The 21,189-nt window shown below is 37.2% G+C and overlaps 1 protein-coding gene across 3 annotated transcripts; it reads right to left on the reverse strand.

Annotated features, from left to right (window-relative positions):
* Nucleotides 1–2,908: 2,908 nt before the first annotated feature.
* Nucleotides 2,909–19,562, reverse strand: SLC25A16 (solute carrier family 25 member 16). Of its 3 annotated transcripts, none has more exons than XM_062001492.1 (9): nucleotides 19,372–19,562; nucleotides 18,309–18,401; nucleotides 16,077–16,210; nucleotides 14,514–14,577; nucleotides 8,730–8,851; nucleotides 8,121–8,187; nucleotides 7,186–7,348; nucleotides 6,184–6,252; nucleotides 2,909–4,426 (listed from the first exon to the last, which is right to left on the reverse strand). In XM_062001492.1, the coding sequence occupies exons 1-9, from the start codon at nucleotides 19,463–19,465 to the stop codon at nucleotides 4,270–4,272; spliced, it is 963 nt and encodes a 320-aa protein (XP_061857476.1). In that variant the 5' UTR covers nucleotides 19,466–19,562; the 3' UTR covers nucleotides 2,909–4,269. The 3 variants fall into 3 exon arrangements, with proteins under 3 accessions (XP_061857476.1, XP_061857479.1, XP_061857478.1); XM_062001495.1 differs by lacking the exon at nucleotides 19,372–19,562 and adding an exon at nucleotides 19,058–19,074 and having other exon boundaries at nucleotides 2,911–4,426; XM_062001494.1 differs by lacking the exon at nucleotides 19,372–19,562 and adding an exon at nucleotides 18,831–18,849 and having other exon boundaries at nucleotides 2,911–4,426.
* Between the last annotated feature and the right edge of the window lie 1,627 nt (nucleotides 19,563–21,189).

Below are 21,189 nucleotides of genomic sequence, written 5' to 3' on the forward strand. Positions count from 1 at the left end.
CTTTTTAATGTAGCCAAACGTTGGGAAACAGTGTGAGGCTCTAGTCCTGCAAAGAAGACAGTTTTGGCCAACAGTTAGACATCCCTCCAGCAGACTCATTAAAAGGTGAGAACACACGTAAATTATCTCCATTAGTTTTCTTTGGGATAGTCCTGAAATACATAAACTACATTAATATTGCTTTCCTTTGCAGAACCTCTAATATAACTTTATTTACTTGCAATTTACTAGTTATATGTTAATACCATTAAATGCAGTCATATAATTTGATATGGTATTAGAAGAAATTACATAAATACTTTTGCTTTGTACACTGGACAGTCTGACGTTCTGTAGTCTCATATTCCCTATACATCTCACACTAAGAAAGTATCTTAACAGAGTGTGGTTACAGAAGTACAAAATATGCTTAAATAACTTTAAATTAGCAAAAATCCACCAAGCAATGATACGGGAGTGTCTGAAATACAAAAAAATACCAAACCTTACTTTATTACAAAAAGTTGCACTAAAGTGTTGAGACAATGGCTTTTTAAATTCTTTCTGGCACCAGTGGTTGAGAAAAATGATCTTATAATTTTAAGGTGTACCAGTGTTCTCCATCAAGTTTGAACACTGTAAAAATAGGAATTTGTCAAAAAATTATCAACACAAGATAATGATTTTTTTTCCCCATACAATCCTGTGACAAACAGGGAATAATCTATCTATACTTACAAACACTTAATATGTTTTACATGCCCTCATTTTTTACACAACATATTTAATCAGAGAAATCTAGGAGGGGAACTTACAGCTGTACCTTTTCCAGCAACTGACTCAACAATACATACTTGCCTGCTGCCACGCCAGGTAGTATGTTTATTCCTAAAGCTAAATCTGAGTTTAAATTTACCTGACATCAGATTTAGTAAGTGGCCAGCCATAGTAAGGTGATGTCAATGAAATTAATTTGTTTCTTTTGGTGGGTTAATTTTTTTATCAGATCAGTGGGAGCACCATGGTATCTAGCCCCTCTACCCTGGGTTAGGCAAAATGTCAAACTGCACCCAAAGGTGCAGTTAAATAGGAAATGCTAATTTATAGGTATAAATTAGCTGCAAGGAACGCAGCAACTTCCTGAACTGATTTAGTATACAACTGTGCTAGCACTGTGGTAAGAGAACAGGTTGGATCCTGACAATGGAAGTGGAGAGGAGAGCTAGAGTGTAGGAAATCTTACTAGGGCCAGCCTCCTGAGACTCACTCTGAGGATGCTCAAGGGACAGTCTGTCACTGAGATGACCGAAACAGCAATCTCTGAGCTGAGCACACTCACACTAATTGCACAGAATAAGAAAAAAAACCCAAACAAAACAGTTAAGGACCAAGCACAGAGATCTTTTATTTCCTAACCATTTCAGTTGAAAACACATAATTATTCTGAGTTTCAAACATAGAGGAGAGCTTATAAGAAACGCCTAGCAGGCTCCTTTTTTCGGGGAAGGAGGGGAGGAATTTGAAGAGTGTCAATAGAATTTGTCCACCTTGAGGTCTCAGCTTATTTGAATATGCAACAAAAACCATCTGAACACTATTAGCAATGAAATAGACAGCCAAATAAAAAAGAAATTATTCAAACACATGAAAGTTCTCTGAAACTGCAATATTGGTCATACACAAATGCCTTGGTTATTACAAGAAAAACTTCCAATGGTAAGAATGTAGAGATGAAGTATGGGGTTTATTTTAAAGACACAATGTTTAATCACTGGAAACAAACCCCCTTCAGACTGAGATTTAGAAGACATATCATGGATAAGCCTGTACAAAACTCTCTCTCCTGAACAAGTCCTAAAATGGTGAGCCATTCTTTCCTATTTTTATGTCAGACTATGGGAAACAGGTGAGTTTAATACAATTTTAAAATAGTATCCAAGGCTCCAGAACCAGTTCTTCACAAAAAGAACTACTTCACTGGTTTGAACTTTTAGTTATGAGAATAGTATTATTCCTCAAAATATAAACAGAAAAAAAATAATTAGAATGTATGTGATTAAGGCATAGCAATGCTTTATTCTGCATAAAAACTGCTTAACTTTTTATGACACAGCTAAAACCTATTTGAGTTCCTCAAATATATGACTTTCAGTAAAATTAAGATGTAAAACTCTAAACATACTTAACATTGTAACAAGGCAAAGAACAGCTATCTGAGAAGAGGAAAGGCTGTGGGAACTGGGGCTGTTTAGTCTGGAGGAGATTGAGGGGTGATCTTATTAACATTTATAGATATCTAAATGGTGGGTGTCAGGAGGTTGGGACATCCCTTTTTGTTATAGTAGATAGTAACAGGACAAGGGGTAATGGGATGAAGCTGGAACACAAAAAGTTCCACTTAAACATAAGAAAAAACTATTTCACTGTTAGGTGAGGGAGCCCTGGCACAGGCTGCCCAGAAGAGCTGTGGAGGCTCCTTCCTTGGAGGTCTTCAAGACCCACCTGGACATGTTCCTATGCGACCTGATCTAGGCAAATCTGCTTCTGCAGGGGGGTTGGACTAGATGATCTCTAAAGGTCCTTTCCAACCCCTACCATTCTGTGATTCTATGCTCATTTTCTCACACAGTAAAACAATACAGGAAAGAAAAATGTCACTTTTTTTTTCTCAATACAGTGGATTTAGCTCTACTGCAAGGACTGTAAAATAAAAATTCACTATGATATTGGTTAGTTTTGCTTTAGTGAAGGCAAATTTGTTACATCTTAATTAAGAATGACAATACTATGCAGATTTACCTACAAGAGAGAATGTACAGATAATTCCAGAAACCTGTATTCTTTCAGGCTGTAACACATACAAATCACACACAGACATTAGTTCAAAATTTTTAATAAAATAAATTCAAATACATCCCATTCTCTGTCCATAGCTACACTGTTAAATATCAAAGAAATACATACTTTTAAGAAACTGGAAAAAAAAAAAAATCGAGTCACAAAAATTGGTATTGAAGATATAACTCAAAATGCAGTTTGTCCAATTTGTCAAAAATCAAGCAAAATGATCTTAACATAACCATTTCCAATTCTTAAAAGATGCTGATAAAATATTTACAATAAATAAATAACTTACATTGCTTGAAGTAAATGCTTTACTGTTTCCTGAATCAAATGAGTAAAATGAAGTGTACCAACGTAAATCATGTACAAACAAATCTGTAAAATAATTCCCTCTACAAAAGGAATTGTAGGAGGGAGAAAACATAATAGTCTACTGTATACCATACTTCAGAAACAGTACAGATACACATCTACAGACTCCAATACAATCATCATTTTGTTTTCTTGTGCGAGAGGTTGAATATGGTCCATATGCCTAAAAAAGGAAGTGCAGCAGCATGCAGTCTTGTTTGTCACAACGTTTTAAGGTTGGGACAAATGTGTTTACACGAGCTAGTACTGGAAAGTACATAAAATACTCAGCCTTTAATAAACTGAACCGAGAACTTGAGCTCCACAGAAAAGGTACAGAAATATCTTGTAAGATGAGGCCCGTATTAACTGTCATAGGCAGACCTTGTCTAACATTTGTCTCTGTAAAATTCTCCTGGTTTTATTTGTGTAGATATAGCATTTTTCAGAATAGAATGTATGCCAAGGAAACAGTTTCCAACTTGCAAGATTTCTAATCTTGTCTACATGTTGTCATTTTTTATTGATATGGTTGAAGAGATTCTCATATGTATCAATCCAAAGATACATGCATTGTTCTTGCATACAGAAAACTTGTACAGAACAGAATGAAAAGATGCTTAAGTTGTGGTTTAGTGAATTCAGCTTCTACACAGCTAGCAAGTATCTGAATATGAAAATCATTGCATTTTGTTCAAATCAGTTTATTGAATTTCATTTTTAAGGAAGAACAGATGTCTACTAGCTTAAAAAGCAACATAACTAACTGTGTGTAACTCCAGGAATGACCGTAAAGCCAGAGAAGTAACAACGTGAAACCTGTATAAAATATAGATATAATTTTTTAAATGTGTAATTCTTAACACTAATCTAGAAGATCAAGTGCAAAAAAAAAATTATAGCTGATTAATGTTTATTTTGATCTGTCTCCTGGTTTGACTCCAAGAAGTTAACCACATTTTGGCAAAGAAAGATGTCAGACACCAGCAGTTCCATAATAACAGACGGCTTTTTTTGAAACTTCAAATAATTAACTTATTAATATAATTTAAGTGACAGTGTAGTTTTACATGAAAGTCTTCTAAAAAAATAAAATCAGTTGAGGTGCAAGAATTGTTTCATAAGTTCATAAGTGGTAAAAGCCACAGCCTGGGAAGGAATACAACGAATATAATTTAGAGATAAACCGCGATATAATCCCCTTCGTATTCCATGTTGTTGATAGACGTATTTCAGTGTCTGCACCATTGTACTGGAAAAATAAGAACTCAGATCATTATTGTATACATATATTCTACAGTCAAAATAACTTTCTTTAAATACAAAGCTCCCGTATTACTCAGTTCTTACAAGAACAAAGAAAAACTCATGAGACTCTATATAGCAAAACATTACAGTCTTTTCATGACTCAATAGTCTGAGCTTCTGCAGGGAATTTGGGCACAGGGGTTGGGAACTGAAAATAAGACAGTGCAATCCCCTCTAAAGGACTTTCCATCTGAAAACACCTGCCCTAAAAGCATATAAAGACATTCTACACTAGAGTGGCTACGCATATTCTGTTGCCCATCTAGCAAGCAGTTCAAAAGCATCAGTTCCTACAAATGTAATACAGAGTAACAGAGACATAATTTGCCCAATGTAGCACATACTTCTTGCGTTGAAGGTATTTAGGCTTGTTTGTCATTCTGTTTGAGCACTCTACTACGTGTCCTTCTAAAATTCTGCATATAAAATTTATGTTCAGCTCTGTATTCTACATCTTTCATGTGTCCCGCTTCCTCCACCATAGCAAACACCTAGTATTTTCTCTCTAAAGAGAAATGCTAGAATTTGTTAAGTATATAGTATTTGACCTTATTAAAAGCAGAAGTTGCAGTGTATATGGAAGGAGAACAATTTTCCTCACATACTTACATTGAAACTAAGCAAATTAACTAAATGCAAAGTGATGTAAAAATCTGTAAGGTATTCAGTATTTCCAAGCTATAAAAGACATTGCTCTTGGAGAAGATCCTCCATATGTCTCAAAACTTCAATATTTCCTTCTTGTTTTATCCTCCCATCCTCTAAAAACATATATGTCTGCTCTGCTTCAAGGCACAGCTCTCTCCAAACATGATCACAACAGTATTGTTAAATTGGGAAACCTAATGTCTTTAAAAGTACAAAAAAAAAAACCCCACAACCAAACCCAGTATCAAAACCCAAAAACTTTAAAACTGTCAAGGAAAAAATAACAGCAACTTTAACAGTAAACAAGATCTAGGTTGTTCCTGAAAGGTCACAAGAACAGATTACTGTTAGCAAGATCCAATTTGCCATGCAGGAGGTTCACACAGAATCACGCTGGATTCAGACAATTCCACAAGATAGAAAGGATCCATGATGAAAATGTTCTGGAATTGAATTTTACTGAGGCAACTGGTAATTTGAAAAGTTTTTCAAGATGAGAGCTGACTTAATATTACGATTTTAAGGACAGTATGGTACTTCCACTTCTACTGGAGGAACCCTAACTAGGTGTGGGACATTACTGTAAATGCAAGAAAGGTCAAATAAAACAACATTACACAAAATCACCTTACAGGACAGATTCTACACTGTTAAAAAACACTTTGAAACATTTCACTTCAGTAGAAATATGCAGTCTCCCTCCAAGGGATCCTGCTGATACTAAATAACTCAACTAAACTGAAGTTGACTTAAAATACAAAAAAATGTCACTAAATACAAACACAGCATTACTAACAAAGGTGCCACTGTGATTTCAGTGATTTGTTTTCATGTGATAGAGTCCGGTTTTTTAATGAGTGCTAGTGACAACTTTTGTCTATGTGGAAACTTACTCATTACAAGAATGTAGAAATCAACAATATAGTGGTTTAAAGAGGGCTTTTGTTTTGTTTTGTTTTGTTTTTTAAGCTTAAAAAAATAAGAATTTAACTTTGCTCCGTGTTTTCACACATCTAAGAATACAGTTACTAAGGATGAAAGGAAAATACTTACAGGCACTTTTCAGAGTCTGGGAGAACAGCTCCTAACTGCATTCGCCTACGAGTTACATCAAGGGGATATCTACAGAGGAGATATTTGAACCAGATGTGTGATGACTATGTGAATATTGTTTTAAAAAAAATAATACAAAGAAGTCCATGTGCAGCCTCCAACTCTCTTTTCAGCAAGTCAGGAATCTGGCTCAGATTCTCAACAAAGCTGAAAGTTATTCAAAAAGGGAGATTTTCCATATACAACCAAAAGCAGCAAATCACATCTCTGAATAGATTCCATTTGGCACAAGTAAGGAAGACAGAGGCAGATCAAATGAGAGTATAAAACAGTCTGTAAAACGCTGGAGGGAGAAGACTGAATGAATCAAAAATAAAATTAACAGTTTAAGGATGTTGCACTAGATGATCTCTAAAGGTCCCTTTCCAACCCCTACCTTTCTATGATTCTAATAGAAAAAGACATTTGTAATTCAGTGATTTGGTGAAAAACTGATGCCATGTAAGTCCATTAAATTGCTTTATTTTGTGGACAAAATAAAATATGACAAGGAGAGCAAGAAAGTAGAAAAAGCAGGCAAAGTAAAACAAAAAAAAAAGTAAAGCCAAATTAAATAGCTAAGACCCTTTTTCAATAATTTTTTGCATGTTTCACGGCTTCGTAAGTTATACTATTTTGAAAATAAATTGGAATAATACAATTCTGTAAGTTAGGTTCATGGTCAAAATTTCTTAGTTTACTAAACAAGATCCCAACTGAGTTTTAGGAGACTTGTCTGAATTTGTTTACTCGACTCAATGCATATACAAGTTCCTGAAGATTAAACAGATATTTAGTAAATGAAACAACAGAGAAAATAACTGATTTCCAGTGTCTAATTAACCTGAGTTTAAAACTTTACTAATAACTAGACTTACATAAAATCATATTCTCAGATTAAAGGTTTTTAGAATGCACGTCTATATAGGAAAAAAAGCAAAAGAAAACAATACCCAAACTTACGATATCGTCTGAGCTATTGCTCCAGCCATGCCACCACACAGCAGATTTACATGTGTTTTCAGAACTAAGACATCAGGATTATCTAATGAAGGCCGTCCAAGCAAGTTAGGTGCTTGAGCAAGTCCAATGCTCTTTAAGGTACCAAAGGTAAAAAATGAAAAACCTAAAAGGAAATTTAATGTTATGTACTTTCATAAAAAAGCAAACTGTTTCTTGATGCATTATTATAATAAACAAAAAGCTGCAATTATAAAATCAAACTATTTGCCAATTCTTTTGGAAGTTTTTCTCATGCAGAAATAGACAAACAATATTTAAAACTTCTACAGTAACTTCTACCCAAATGAATTAGTGTTTACAATTAGTATTAAAATAATACTTTAAATAAGCTAGACTGTGGGGTGTAAATTAGTGGATTGCTGTTAAGAGTAACTCCTAAGATCTTTTTAACTAAAGAAATCTCTCATCTTTTAAGTGTGAGTGTAGTTCAGATGGGCAGTTCTGGTGTCCTCCATCCCACATAATCCACTGCTACTTTTTTGTGTAGATATTTACATAAAAGCCACCAGGAGATGGAGCCAATACAGAGGCTCTAAGTCTCCATCTACAGTGTTCTGCTCTCATGGATCTACCTGAGAGAAATGTCCTACATGCTTTCTTATGAGAAGACTGGGAAGCAGAAGAACCAGTACTTCCCTCTCAACTTCAAGTTTCAGAAAAGCTAGGCTTTGCTTATTGAAGATGCTTTAACATACATTGATCAATTCTAGATTAAGACTGAAGAGTAGCAAATGCTTCTATTGTCCTCTCCATTCAGCAAAAAACAGAGTGCTTGATCTTAACAGAAGTTAATTAACTAGGTGTGTAGATATATTATGTCAATTTAGTAGGGCACATAACTGCTGAAGGACTGCTACATTCTGGCTTTAACTTACCTGCATATGGCGCCATTCCTACAATAGTTGGCATCAGCCCTCTGTAGAACCCACTAAAACCACCTTCCTTTGAAAGAAAAATACAAGTACATTTGTGGCAAGAAACACAAGCAATGTCTTGAAAAGTGATACGACTGCTCACACATATGCACATGACAACAATCTGACTAGCATCATCTAGCACCAAGAAGCTAACCTGAAGTTCCATTTCTTCTGCCTGAAGATTTGAGGGGACAACTCTCTGACCTCACAGGAGATCAAGAAGTGAAAATGAAGGTGAAAAACCTACATTCAGCATGATAATCTAGGAGACATTTCCATATTATACATAGCCCTCCTCCCCAAGTTCTTTTGTATCATTATTACTTTTTCCTGAAAAGCAGAAGATCAACTGCCGCTTTTGACCTCCCACTTAGGTGAGTCTTAGCTCCATCTTAGCAGCTTAAGTAGACAGAAGCATCCAGATTATTTTTTACATTAAAAAAAAAATCAATGTGCACGCAATGAAGTCATGTTATTTTCCACCAAGCCATTATTTTCAATGCAGTGCAACATTCTATAAAAAGCATATTGTGCTTTGACAGGACTGAAGATTAAAAGAAAAAATACCTTTGTGTAAATCATCTTGAATGCATGGATAATTCCCATGTACTTGTGTTCCCCTTTTACTTGGAACGCCAGACGAACTCTAACCATATCAAGAGGGTAAGTACAAATCACTGCTGTAATACCTTTATTAAAAACAAAAACAAAACAGGCAAACAAAACTCACCTACACCTTATCTGATTCTAGGATTATTTTGAAAATTATAATTTCTGGCTGTGGCAGTGAATATAATAGGATATACAAATTATTTTGTTAAAAAAAACCAAAGTCACTTATAATCAGTACATAGGAACACTAACTTCAGCAACTCATGAAGGATTTATGTAAATACTTGGTGTTCACTGAAGCTGCATACCCTGGCCTTGATTTTCCAAAGCTTTATGGGCCAAACTCTATTCACATGAGCAATCTCATTGAAGTCCATGGCTCATAAGCATCAGGCTAGTCTAGTACATCAACTTTCCTGGATTGCAACCACAAAACCTAATCCTACTGATTTATTTATTTTTTTTAATAAAACAGCAAAAAAACCTCACCCACCAAATTTATATGTTTAATTCCAAAAAGGTTGTGTCAGAATTTTATGTGATTACTGGATATAGACACATGTATCTACTGCATCTGAAAATAATAAATATACTGTAATGATATTTAAGATAAAGTCAGGATCCTACTGATGAAGGGTACTTAACTACATTGAATTACTGTCTTTTAATAGTTCTAGTTACACAGCACTTCCATTTTAAAACTCTGACCAAAAAAAGCTGTTTCTAGACGTAACATTAAAAAAATATTACATCTTATGATTCATCCGGGTATGAACTGCTTCAAAACTCATTAGATGCTGACCAACTTGTAAATTTTTAAACAGAACAACTCCTCTAATAGTTACCTGAATAACAGATTCTTTCCTAATGATAGTTTTTGAGATAAACCACTCAGTTGGTGACAAATGAATTGGAGGGAGTAGTTAAAACTGTTTACTAAAAACAGAGGTCATGTTCTGGTGGTATCACACCATCACTAAAAAAAAAAAAAATACAGGGAAAAGGATAGTAAGAAAGCAAAAGCCTTCATGATTGCTGGCATTTTCTAGTAGCTGCTCCAACTTAACTGAATATCACTCAAAAATTTGCTCTACAGTACATAAGCACACTTTATGCTGGCAGGAAATTACCACTGCCACTTAAATTTTAATTGTCTCTTAATGATATCTCTTTTTTGTAGGTGTAGCAGTTTCCCTCCTTTCTACAAGGTCAAGATATAACCACAACAGAGAGGGGGGAAAAACCCAAAACAAAGCAATAGCAAAATCCAAATGCAACACACTCCAGCCAAGGAACTCTTCATAACTTTTATGTCTGGAGAAAAAAAAATAAGTAACTTTAGTAAGCTGAATTATCTGACAGGAGATATCAGGATTAGATGGGGAGGAAAACAAAAGAAAAATAACACCATTAAGTGAGCTATCCAAAAAGCTGACAGTAGTCAACTGCCAATTGAGAGTAAAATCTAGTAGTACTAGTAGTAAAGTATGGAGTGTCCTACCAGTAATTTATTTTTAAGACAAAAATATCTCTTTCTGATATTCTGGATTATTACTCTGAAAAAAAAAAAAAACCAGACATCTGATTTCTGATGTTGCCTCACCCAGAGGGTTCAAAAGTTGGAAGCTGCAGAACACCGAAGCAATTTTAGGACTGTTTCCACTAAGCTATATTATTAAATGCAATCCTCAAATTACAGCCATTTCTTAATGGATTGCCTGAGATGTCCAGAAATATTGTAAAACAAATGAATTCAAGATATTTTTTTTAAAAATACAATTTAGGAAAAACTTTTACAGAGCTGAAGATTTCACAGGAAAATTCATCCTGCTTCAGAAAACAAGACAACTGTATCCTCCCTTCTCTGTCCAATCATAGACTAATATGTATCCAGGGACATCACCTGAACAAAAACTAGCAGACAGACCAACCAAGAGCTCGGTCCAGGCATAACTAGTGAACACAGTCCAAAAATAGTACAATTGAAGAAAAAAAAAATAAATCAGATGGAACTGAAATAAACCATATATAGCAAGGATTTTAATGGGATTTTTTTTAAACTTAAAAAAATTCCTGGAAAAAAGGAGATTTCTAGCATCAGCCAGAAAATATGCTTGCTTTCTTCAAGCAACTGGGAGAGGCATGATACTGTTCACTGTCCACATAAGCAAAATGTACATAAAAGGGATCATTTGGGCTCAGGAGAGACGCTACTCTTCTGAAAGAAATGACAGACAGTTTTAACAAAGTTACTTAAAATTACTTATCTCCCTAAATATTACGAGTTATCAGAAGTCAGACTGTATCTTAAGTGTCTTGAGGGAGCAAAGTCTAGTCCAAATAATGAAAATTGAGCCAAAAATCTATCCCATGGTTGGTGAAACAGGACAGAACTGGAAGTATCTGAACAATGAATACATATTGCAATTTCCAGTGTCTGACCTGAAATAATCATAACAGGACAATGCAGCTCCTCTTTCCTTGAAGGAACCATTTCCTCAAGAACAACAGACTTTTTCAGAGCAAATGCTGACTCAGAAGACAAGGAAGTTGGGGAAAGACTATTCTTCACTTGCCATACTATCCTCAAATACCTTTGACCAACTTTAGGGGCAAGTACTCCCTTACACAGACCTTTACTGAGACTTGGCATCAATGAAGCACAAGAATTAGATTGCCCTTAGTTTGCTTCCCAGGCTTTGGGAGTTAACAAGATCAGCCGTATAGGCATTCTGTAGAACAACTTATCTGTGTCTCCCAGTTTCCCTACTGTTCCTCTATTCTCAGCACTTTTCTTTCTTGGAAACTAAAAATATGAAACCATCTGGAGCAACAAGAAAAAACAAGTGAAATATGTTTCCAAAGATCAGATATTGAAAACCTATCTGATATGCAAGTTTTTGTGATTTCTGTATTGTCTTCTGTTCTTTGTACTTTATCAATAACTGCATAGATAAAATTAAATACTACCAGGTGATTCAGAGGTATACAGTTGAAAAAGTGATAAACACAAGTCACAACCTTGAACTGCAGAAGATATGCTCCTTAACTAGCATTAACAGTTAATTTATCAAGGAGGCCTCTTCTAAATAAAACAAAGTTTCAGGAACTATACATACAGAGTAATAGCTGGTGACAAAGAACATTTATCAGACAGGTTACAGAACTGCCTAATTATCAAGTCCTAATATTTCTACATTCTATTTCTTTCTGATGCACACGAAGAAACAAACAGCACAGAATCTTTTAAAATGTTGACTCAAATAGCTAACTGTTCATTACATAATGTTTAAAATTGAGATAGTCAATGTCCTCCTAGATTAATACTATCTTCCAATCACTTTTAGTAAAAGTGAAAAGATAAAAACAAAATATGTTGTCTATATTAAGTCCCATGGAACTATCTAGCTTACTCTAAACAATTTAAAAAGACAAGTTAATTTTTAACTTAAATCAAGTGCAGAGGAGGAAGTACACATTTCTGTGTCTAAATTCGGATTTTTTTCAGTTAGAACACTAAACAAATATTTAATTTGCAAAATCATTCTGTAATACGGGTACTATTTGATCATTTTGCTTCCTAAACCCCATTCACCCCTAAGATTTCTCTACCTTCTCCCCAGCTCTGTTTTTCATTAAAAGAAGTTATACACCATTTATCTGTTAATGAGGTGTTACAGCTTCAATTTGAATCACACAAAGCTCAGGAAATTCAGAGTTAAAGTCTCCACAGTAACTTTAACTTGCCCTCCTTAAATACATGCATTACAATAGCAGGGTTTTTTCCCTCTCACTCCACTGCCCCCATCCTCACTGCCTAGTTTTTTTCCCTGTGGATATGCTTTTAATCCTGTTTACCAGTTACAGAATATACTCAAATGTTTCACACTTCTCAGAAGCTGATTCGGGTCTGTTGACTGCTATTAATGTTGGAAACACTGACATAAGCAAGATTCAAGTATCACTAGCACAACACAGAAGGGAAAGCAGACAGCTGTGTGGCTAGATGGTGTAGAGAGTACAAAAAGAAAAGGGAAACAAGGGTTATGCATTTTCAAATGCGGTAATATTAGGTTCCACACAACTGTGAAAATCCCTCTCCACCAATACCAGGTGCATGTACCACACCATCTCCTTTAGTCGTTAAAACTTGGATAAACATACTAATAATATTGGAGCCATCAAAAGACTCAGGAGTTAAAGCAAGAATTGCCAATTACTTTTAAAAGTATTTTCTTAATTTATTTGCAAATCTAGAGAAGTTCTGCATTAGACTTCAAACTCTACACTCTCTTTAATGGGGTCTTCCTCCTCTCTGCCTTCTTGGCACACTCAATATAGACCCTTTCCTCTTATTTATTTAATGAATATTTCAAAAAGGAGTTAATGCCACCTAGTAAACAAATAGTAAGACACTCACATGTGATACTATTACTTTAATTGACTGCTATATTCATTTCACTGCACACCTACATCTAGCTCATCTCCTCAGTTTTGAGGTTCTCAATACCAAACTATTGAGTCCATTGTACATAAATGCACTACACAAAGCATTTCATTTGATCGTGGTTTCCAGTTAGTACTGTATATTATTTTTTTTCTGTTACTCTAACCACACAAAACAGAATTAACCAATAAGGTGCTTAAAACGGTGCAAGATGCTATCAATTTATCTGTGCAAAGAATTCCAGCATGTCCAACACTGACAGACTTAAGCCCATTATTCAGTGTTTCCACAGTGCCTCACAAGCCAGGTTCCAGGTCTCTCACAAGTCTCCTGAAAAACCTAATAACGAGCTTTTGGGGGAAAGCCAGCCAAGTTCCAGAAGAATACCTTGACAAATAGTTATTGCTAGTTTTTAGGATCTTTGAATTGCTTCATTTCATCCTCTTCCCGTTTTCTCTGGTGACAAGCAAAGTCAGTTTCATGAGGTCTTTCTAGGTTAACTGAAAGTAGTATTAACAAACCCCAATACTGTCATTCCAAAATGAACTAAATATTAACTAGTCCTGTAACTCTTAAAGGATTCTCTCCAAACAGTATTAAGCCTATTTTAAAAAATAAAAGTTCATAAAGAACCACCTCAATTAAAAAAATCAGTCCACTATTACTTACCTTTCCCTGTTTTTCTTAGCTACTTTTGTCTGAATGATTAGCAAGAGGAAAACAGAAATGTATAATCATACTAAATACCGGCAATTTGGAAATGGGTTTTTCTACTATTGCACTATTTGACAAATGATAGTTTGTAACATTCCTATGTACAATCTAAGGAGTATTGTAACAATTCTGCATTGGAGATTGAAAAGTATAGAAACTTTTGGCAAATCCAAAGATTCCTCCCATTTAAGGCGCTGTAGTTTTCTCTTTCTCTGGATTACATTCAACCTAGTAGCAAAGGCAAATAGGCAGATCAGCCTATTCTACTAAAACCTGAACCTTTACACTTCATCTTGATGACACTGGATTTTTCATTTTTTAAAAAGCCATAATGAACACTATAAAAATTGCACTTTACAACATAGCACAGAATTCAATGCTTGAACAGATATATTTTAAACAATACTATTAGATAAACAATTTTCAATTAGGCAACTATGTTACATTAACCATTTACTAGTATTTTTGCCTAACACAAATTTGCAACAGTTTGACCTAAAAACACAGCAAATCATCCTCAAAACAAATATTAACTTTTCAGCAAAAGACATAACTGAAATCAAAGTACAAAACTGTACCTGCCATGGATCCAGCCATTAATCTATGCACATGCCCTGAAATCCCAAGCTGCTTCTTTATTACCTACAAAATACCAAACATTTACAAGAGTCGTATATCAGAAAATACCAGGAAGTACATTACAAGGTTTATTAGCACAGTAATGCAGACTCTGTAGCTGTTTCCAAGAAGTTTACAACAGTACAAATTCAAACCAGAGCACTTAATTGCTGTTAAAAGAAATTTTTTAACTCTGCCCACAGTACAAATTGCTTAACAAAAATGTAAGTGCCCATATTCTACTAGCAAGACAGAATTAGCTGAAAATACTTTTACTGTTTACTTTATAAACTAGATTAATTGATTGTTCAGTTATCTTAAATGTGTATCAAACAAGGCAAACCAAGTGGTCTCCCTGTTGCATGACAGAGCAAAGGACACCGAGCAAAGTTTGAAAAGTGACATATTCGAGAAGACTAAATTTTTCTTCCACACATGGCATATGAAACTTACTCCTATGAATGTATTTTTATTTATAAAATAGGGAGAGAAATTGGACAAATATTTGAGAGCAAGAACTTGCTAAGTTATATTATGTCCTGGAAGGAAGTTAGAAGTTAGTTTCTAGGCTTTTATCAAATAACTAAGAATACTTAAGCAGTATGGTTGCTGCTACAAAATAGATAATTACATATATCCCTTCTTTAAGAGTTGGGTTTTCTTCCTTGCACACATTCCTGCAAAACATCTTGGAAGTTTGTTGTCGATAGGTAGATAAAAAGAAGTGCTATGATGCTAACTGGATTCTTTTGCAGATTCATAAATCATTTAATTACAAAGCACGGCATGCAGTCTTTTATTCAACACAACACAAGCACAGATCAGCAGCTTTTATGATTACACCACAAAAAAAAAAAAAGAACAAGCACAATTCATTACAGTTGCTTCTTTGAATGAGCCTTCTGAAATTTGCTCTGAGGAAAGGAACCAATTTCAATCAAAAACATTGTCTTTAGTAGAGATCATGCAATTTACACCTTTCAAACACAGGGTCATCCTAACAGTAAAATGGTATTTTTCACCACATATGTTTATAAACATGTTCACCTGATCTTCAAAAGACATTGTAGTGATTTATTATGTATTTATTATGAAAAGTAAATGCATGGGAACAGAAAGGAATATACAAATCTTCTGGGGCCCTGAAATGAGCATTTTCTCTTCCAGATTATTTTAAACCTACATTATCCACAAAGGGCTGCCTTAGAGTAATCCAAATAGCAGATGACTTGAGATTACTTTTTTCTTTCATTAAAAAAAAAAAAAGTATTATTCTTAACTACACTAAGGTACAAATATTGGCGGGAATTTTTTTCCTAAAGCAACACTGTAAAAAGTTTCACTGTTGTCTCAGCATTTTTAATGGGTAAGATTCAGAAAAAAATTAAGTAAACTTAGAAAAGACATGCAGCTAATTAATAACACAAAAGTTTCAGTGTTAGCTTTTAATTAAATAAAAGAATATGTTTTCATTGTAGGCAGTAGGCAGACTAAAAAAAGGAAAACAAAATAAATTCAACTACCTTTTTATATTGGTCAAATGCCATAAACTGAATTGCGCCATATGGAAAGATTCTAATCATCATTGCTCCATTTCCTTTATACAGCCCAAGGTAACCTTCCTTTTTGGGGACAGCACACAATGTAGAAAACACTCCTGCCAGCGATACAAAAAGAGGTATTTAACAATTACATCAGTGTGAGGAACAAAAAAAAAAAAACAAAAACCAAACCCTAAGCAAATATCGTTAACAATGAAGTATGCCTAGAACTACAGCCAGATCGTGTTGTTCATATAACTACGGAGAGCAGAAAATCCACTTTCAATGCCCAAACACTGCCAGGAGGAGAAGGCTTAAGGTCAAGTTTTATCACCTCCCAGACTCAGTGAGCCTCTTTCTGAATTCATGCACTCAAGCCCCATGACTTGCCTGGACTTGGACTGTGAGCAAATCTACTGCGGATGAGACTGTCCACCCACAGAAGTTAATACTAGCAAGGGAAGAAAGGAAGGAAGGAAACTGGTTCACTTGCAAATCGGTCATCTCAAAATAAATAAATAAATACTTCAAAATCTGAAACCATGGGCAAAAAATCTACTACTGCTACATGCTAAATTACAGTTTAAATGCCATCAGTGAGGAAATGAAGTAAACAAGACTCTCATTACTTACAACTTAAAACACCTCACGCTTCCTGCCTCAAGAGCTGTTGCAACAAGAAACAATCCTATTCCCTTTTAATAGGGGGGAAATAATGCAAAATCACATAAAGTCTGGGCAGAACCTACAGTTTTATTATAAACATATTAGTTAATAACAATTGCTATCAAATGACTTTTTAATATTTTAAAGGAATAAACTGTAACAGTTAAACAGTTTTAAATCACATACAACTACTTAATAAATCTAAGAGCTGAACATGAAAAAGGCAGAAAACACGGTCATTTACAAACTTTCATTTGAAGTTTAAATAAAATAAGTAATCATTTCAGAGGTCCTAAAAATAGAATATTACATGTATTTGTAATATGTCAGGTTTATTACAGGCCTCTGAAAGTACTTACATCATGATCACAATTTCTCTCCTGTTTTCATTTCTTAAAACACATGCCCTGAGATTCACCTGGCATGAACTCCACAGAGCAGAGGCAGTAAAAACATTTAGTGAGGGAGGACTTGATGAACTAATCCATCATATCTGCAATTATGGGTATCTCATCCACATAATTTTCTTTTTTGCTCACGTGTAACCAGGACATGCATTCAGATCAGATACATTTCAAATAATTAGCACCACATCTAACACTCAAAATAGGGAGGAAAATAAGATTTTACTTGCTAATTTTGGGACTTGAATGATAATAAAATATCAGTCAAACCAAATATTTCAACTTTCATAGAACCACAGAGTTATTTCAGTTGGAAAAGACTTTTAAGATCATCAAGTCCAACCACTAACCTCAAGCCCACCACTAAATTATGTCACTCAGCACCTCACCTATACATCTTTTAATAACTCCTAGGGATGGTGACTCCACCACCTCCCTGGGCAGCCTACTCCAGGGTTTATCAACCTTTTCAGTGAAGAAGTTTTTCCTAATCTCCAATCTAAACCTCCCCTGGTGCAACTTGAGGCTGTTTCCTCTTGTCCTATCACTTGTTACTTGGGAGAAAAGACTGATCACCACCTCGCTACAACCTCCTTTCAGGTAGAGAGTGATGATGTTTCCTCCCAGCCTCCTCTCCTCCTCACTGAACACTGGCAGCTCCCTCAGTCTCTCCTCATCAGACTTGTTCTTTGTTGCCTGTCTCTGGACATGCTCCAGCACCTCAGTGTCCTTGTAGTGTGAGGCCCAAAACAGAACACAATATTCAAGATGCAGCCTCACTGTTGCCAAGTACAGGGGTACAATCGCTTCCCCAGTCCTGCTGAGCACACATCAGCCATGCTAGTTTTTACATAAATGATCCAAGCTGTGATCATCAATCTTCTGATGGCTTCAGTAAGGGGAAGATCAAGCCTAACTATGTGCCTTATTGAGGATTGCTCTGACACCTCAACCACTAACGCATCAACCAAAACCCCAACTCTGGCACAGGGCCATGTTTTTCTTTCTAAAGACTAACAAAACATGGCACAGAGATCAATCAGACAGATTCAACCTTCTGTCTGATCAGCACCTTTGATATCAGCCACATCACCATGCACACCGCATTTAAAACCCAAAATCAGACATGCAGCAGCCGTCTTACCCAGATGCTTGTAATGGTGGTTATGAGCTTGCAGCAGAATCTTCACTCGATCCAATGGTGCAGTAGTTGTTTTGGCACAACAGCCTGCAACACCTTTCCAAGAGGAGAAACAGAAAAGTGATTGAATCCAAAAGTTCTTCACATCAGTAGATAGATAAGAGACTTTTCTAATGTATTTTTAAATGGAACTGGGGAGGACAGACTCAGATTAGGAACTGGAAAAAGCCTCAATGATGAGTAAACAGCCTCCATTAGAAGTGTTATACAAGACCCTTAAAGCCTTAATGAAACGTATAAACTACTTTTCCTGATTACAAAAACCCGAGGCCATCATCTCTGAGCTGCTGAAGCTTTCACAGAAGAGTTTTCTGTGCTCCTTCTTCCTTCTCTTCTGGGAAAAAGGGCCCTGGCCACTCTCCTCAGAGAAGCAGGCTACGTGTCTGCCGTGTACCCTGCACAACTCTAGACAGGAGATCCAATAGCCAGTGCTGCACAACGTGAGAACTTTAAACGTCTTCTTACCCTCTCGCAAAATAGAGAGCTGGGACAACACCCGAAGGAAGAATAAATAGGCTTTTTCTCTCAGAGGCGAATAACGTGGGTTATGTTTGCTAGGCTGCCCCTGCCTTACACCTCCTTCATCCTTGCAACAGCAGTGGCAAGAGTTTCGGGACACGGACAACCCACTCGCCGCCCCCGATTACCCTAACGAGGACCGGGGCTCTTTGAACACTTAAATAGAGGACTACCCGGAACTCTGCGCTGGTTGTCACAGATGTTCGAGCCACTTGCATGTACCAAGTTGCCTGCAGTAGCCGACTGGGGAAAAACGGAGAGCAGAAAGGAAGACGAGAGCCCGCAGCTTCCGCAGATGACAGCAGCCCCAACAGCAGTTGTACCGGGGATACTGACACGGAAGCGACCTCCGCCGCGCCGCCTCCGCAACCTCTCGCGGCTCAGCTCCCCTGCTCTCGTCTGGCAACGCCCGCCCTCCCGCCCCTCGCAGCCCGCAGAGCCCGGGCCCTGCACGCCGCCGGGCGAGGGTCGGCCCCGGGGCACCCACCTCCGGCGATGAAGGAGCGCAGCCAGTAGAAGTCGCGCCGCGCCGCGCCCGGGGGCAGCGCGGCGCCGGGCCCCGCCGCCGCCGGGGAAGCCATGGGGCAGGGCCGGTGCGGGAGGCACGCGTGGCGGCGGCTCGCTCCCTCCCTCAGGCGGCGAGCGGGCGGCACGGACACCGCATGGTGCCGCGCGGGGCCGCCGCCGCGGCGCAGGGGCGGAGCGCGGGGCGGCCCGTACGGTCACCGCGGGTCAGGACGCGCCGGGCCACGGCCGGGGCCGCTGCGCCGCAGAGCGACGCCTGCGGATCGCGTCACAGACGGCGGCGGCGGCGGGCTGGCTAGGCTCGGCCCGCCTCGCTCCTCCTCTCCCTCCCTCCCTCCCCTTCCCCGTCCCCCCGTCGGGCGGCGGCCTCAGAAGGCCGCGGGTGGCCCCAGTAAGGCGTGAGTTAGCGTGCCGGAGCGGTTGCAGGGGCCAGTTCTCACATCTCACTTGCTATCAAGTAGACCAGCCCGTACCATGGAGCGGGGTGGGTGGCTGGACGGACGGACAGCCGACTTCTTGCTGGCCGTGTCAACCTTAGTACCCCCGGGGACCGCTTGCTGCTGATTAAGTGTAGTCATCGGTGCCCTGTTCCAACAAATACATAGTTTTAGAGCTGTAGGTGCATGCAACCAAAACCTAAATAGCATAGTTCAGTTATATCATAAAATACACCGTTTTTTAAAAAGCATTTAAGTAGCTACTTAAACTTCAGAACATTAGTACTTCTTCTGACTGTAGTTAGAGTTTCATATCTGACGAGTACTCTGTTTTTAGTCATACTCAAGTTTCAAAATGCATCAGAAAGGGAAGTAGATGTTGGGAGGAAAGAAAAAACTTCAGCTTTTCTAGAATCAGAAAGGTCAAACCCAGTATCATCTCAGTAGCTGTCAACATTTTCTGCTGTTTTTTAGGGTTTCTGCAATGTCTGTTGAGTACAGGGCTTTCCAGGAGGCATTTAATTAAACTTTTGTCCTCAACTGAAAACGTCCCTCAGAATCTGGATGCTCATTTCTGATATAAGGCAGGAGAGGCACATCTGACGCAAGACAAAGAGAAAATTTATGCTGTGAGCTTTTCTGTTTTCTGCAGTTACTCGTATATTTATTATCACACTCCTTGCCCCATACATCTTGATCTGATTTCATATACCATACACCCTTTTTAAAAGTCAGTCTTTCAACATGAAAACAATCAAGCAGATCTCAGTACGTGCACAAGTAAAAGGAATCCATTTCAAAACAAATTTGCTGGAATATTTTCTTCTTTGTACTTGTGTCAAACTGTCTTCAACAGAAATTACTCATTTTTCCCTTAGTAGGTTACATTTCTTAAGTTTTCACCAGTATTGGGGAAACTTTATTTTGCTCTCTGTGATCATTATGTCATTTATATATTTGGGAAATAGCTCTTACAATACACATTTTTTTCCAATAATAAAAAATACACAGCAAAGGTGGCCAGATTTCTTCCAGAAAATAAGGAAGAAGTCCTTTATAGCAGAAAAGTCTCAAGCTTTTTTCCATTGTTTATTATAGCTGAGAAATTAATAATTTTTGTTAAGTCTGTAATAGGAAAGCAACTGTTCTGTGAGTCATTGAAGCAAGCTTTACTGTCATGGTTTATGTGGTTTTCTCCCAGCCTTATGGGATTCTGCTCAGGAGAAGCCTCCCCCCCTCCCCAGCTATCCTACTGCTTTAACAGTTCCAACTGTAGAAATTTAGTTTGCTGATTTCATATAGAAAAGTGTTGCAACTACACTAACAGCTGAAAGTCATCTAGT

This window comes from Colius striatus, chromosome 8 (genome assembly GCF_028858725.1).
Source record: "Colius striatus isolate bColStr4 chromosome 8, bColStr4.1.hap1, whole genome shotgun sequence".
Lineage (NCBI taxonomy): Eukaryota > Metazoa > Chordata > Aves > Coliiformes > Coliidae > Colius > Colius striatus.

What these genes read in the sequence shown, in the direction of transcription:
- SLC25A16 (XM_062001492.1), bottom strand. Translation starts at nt 19,465, where the DNA reads ATGGCTTCCCCGGCGGCGGCGGGGCCCGGCGCCGCGCTGCCCCCGGGC. An exon ending in AATGGCTGGATCCATGGCAG is followed by an intron (nt 8,852 to 14,513) that starts GTACAGTTTTGT and finishes TTTTTAATAAAG; the next exon opens with GTATTACAGCAGTGATTTGT. An exon ending in CCAGACTCTGAAAAGTGCCT is followed by an intron (nt 4,427 to 6,183) that starts GTAAGTATTTTC and finishes TTATTTTTCCAG; the next exon opens with TACAATGGTGCAGACACTGA.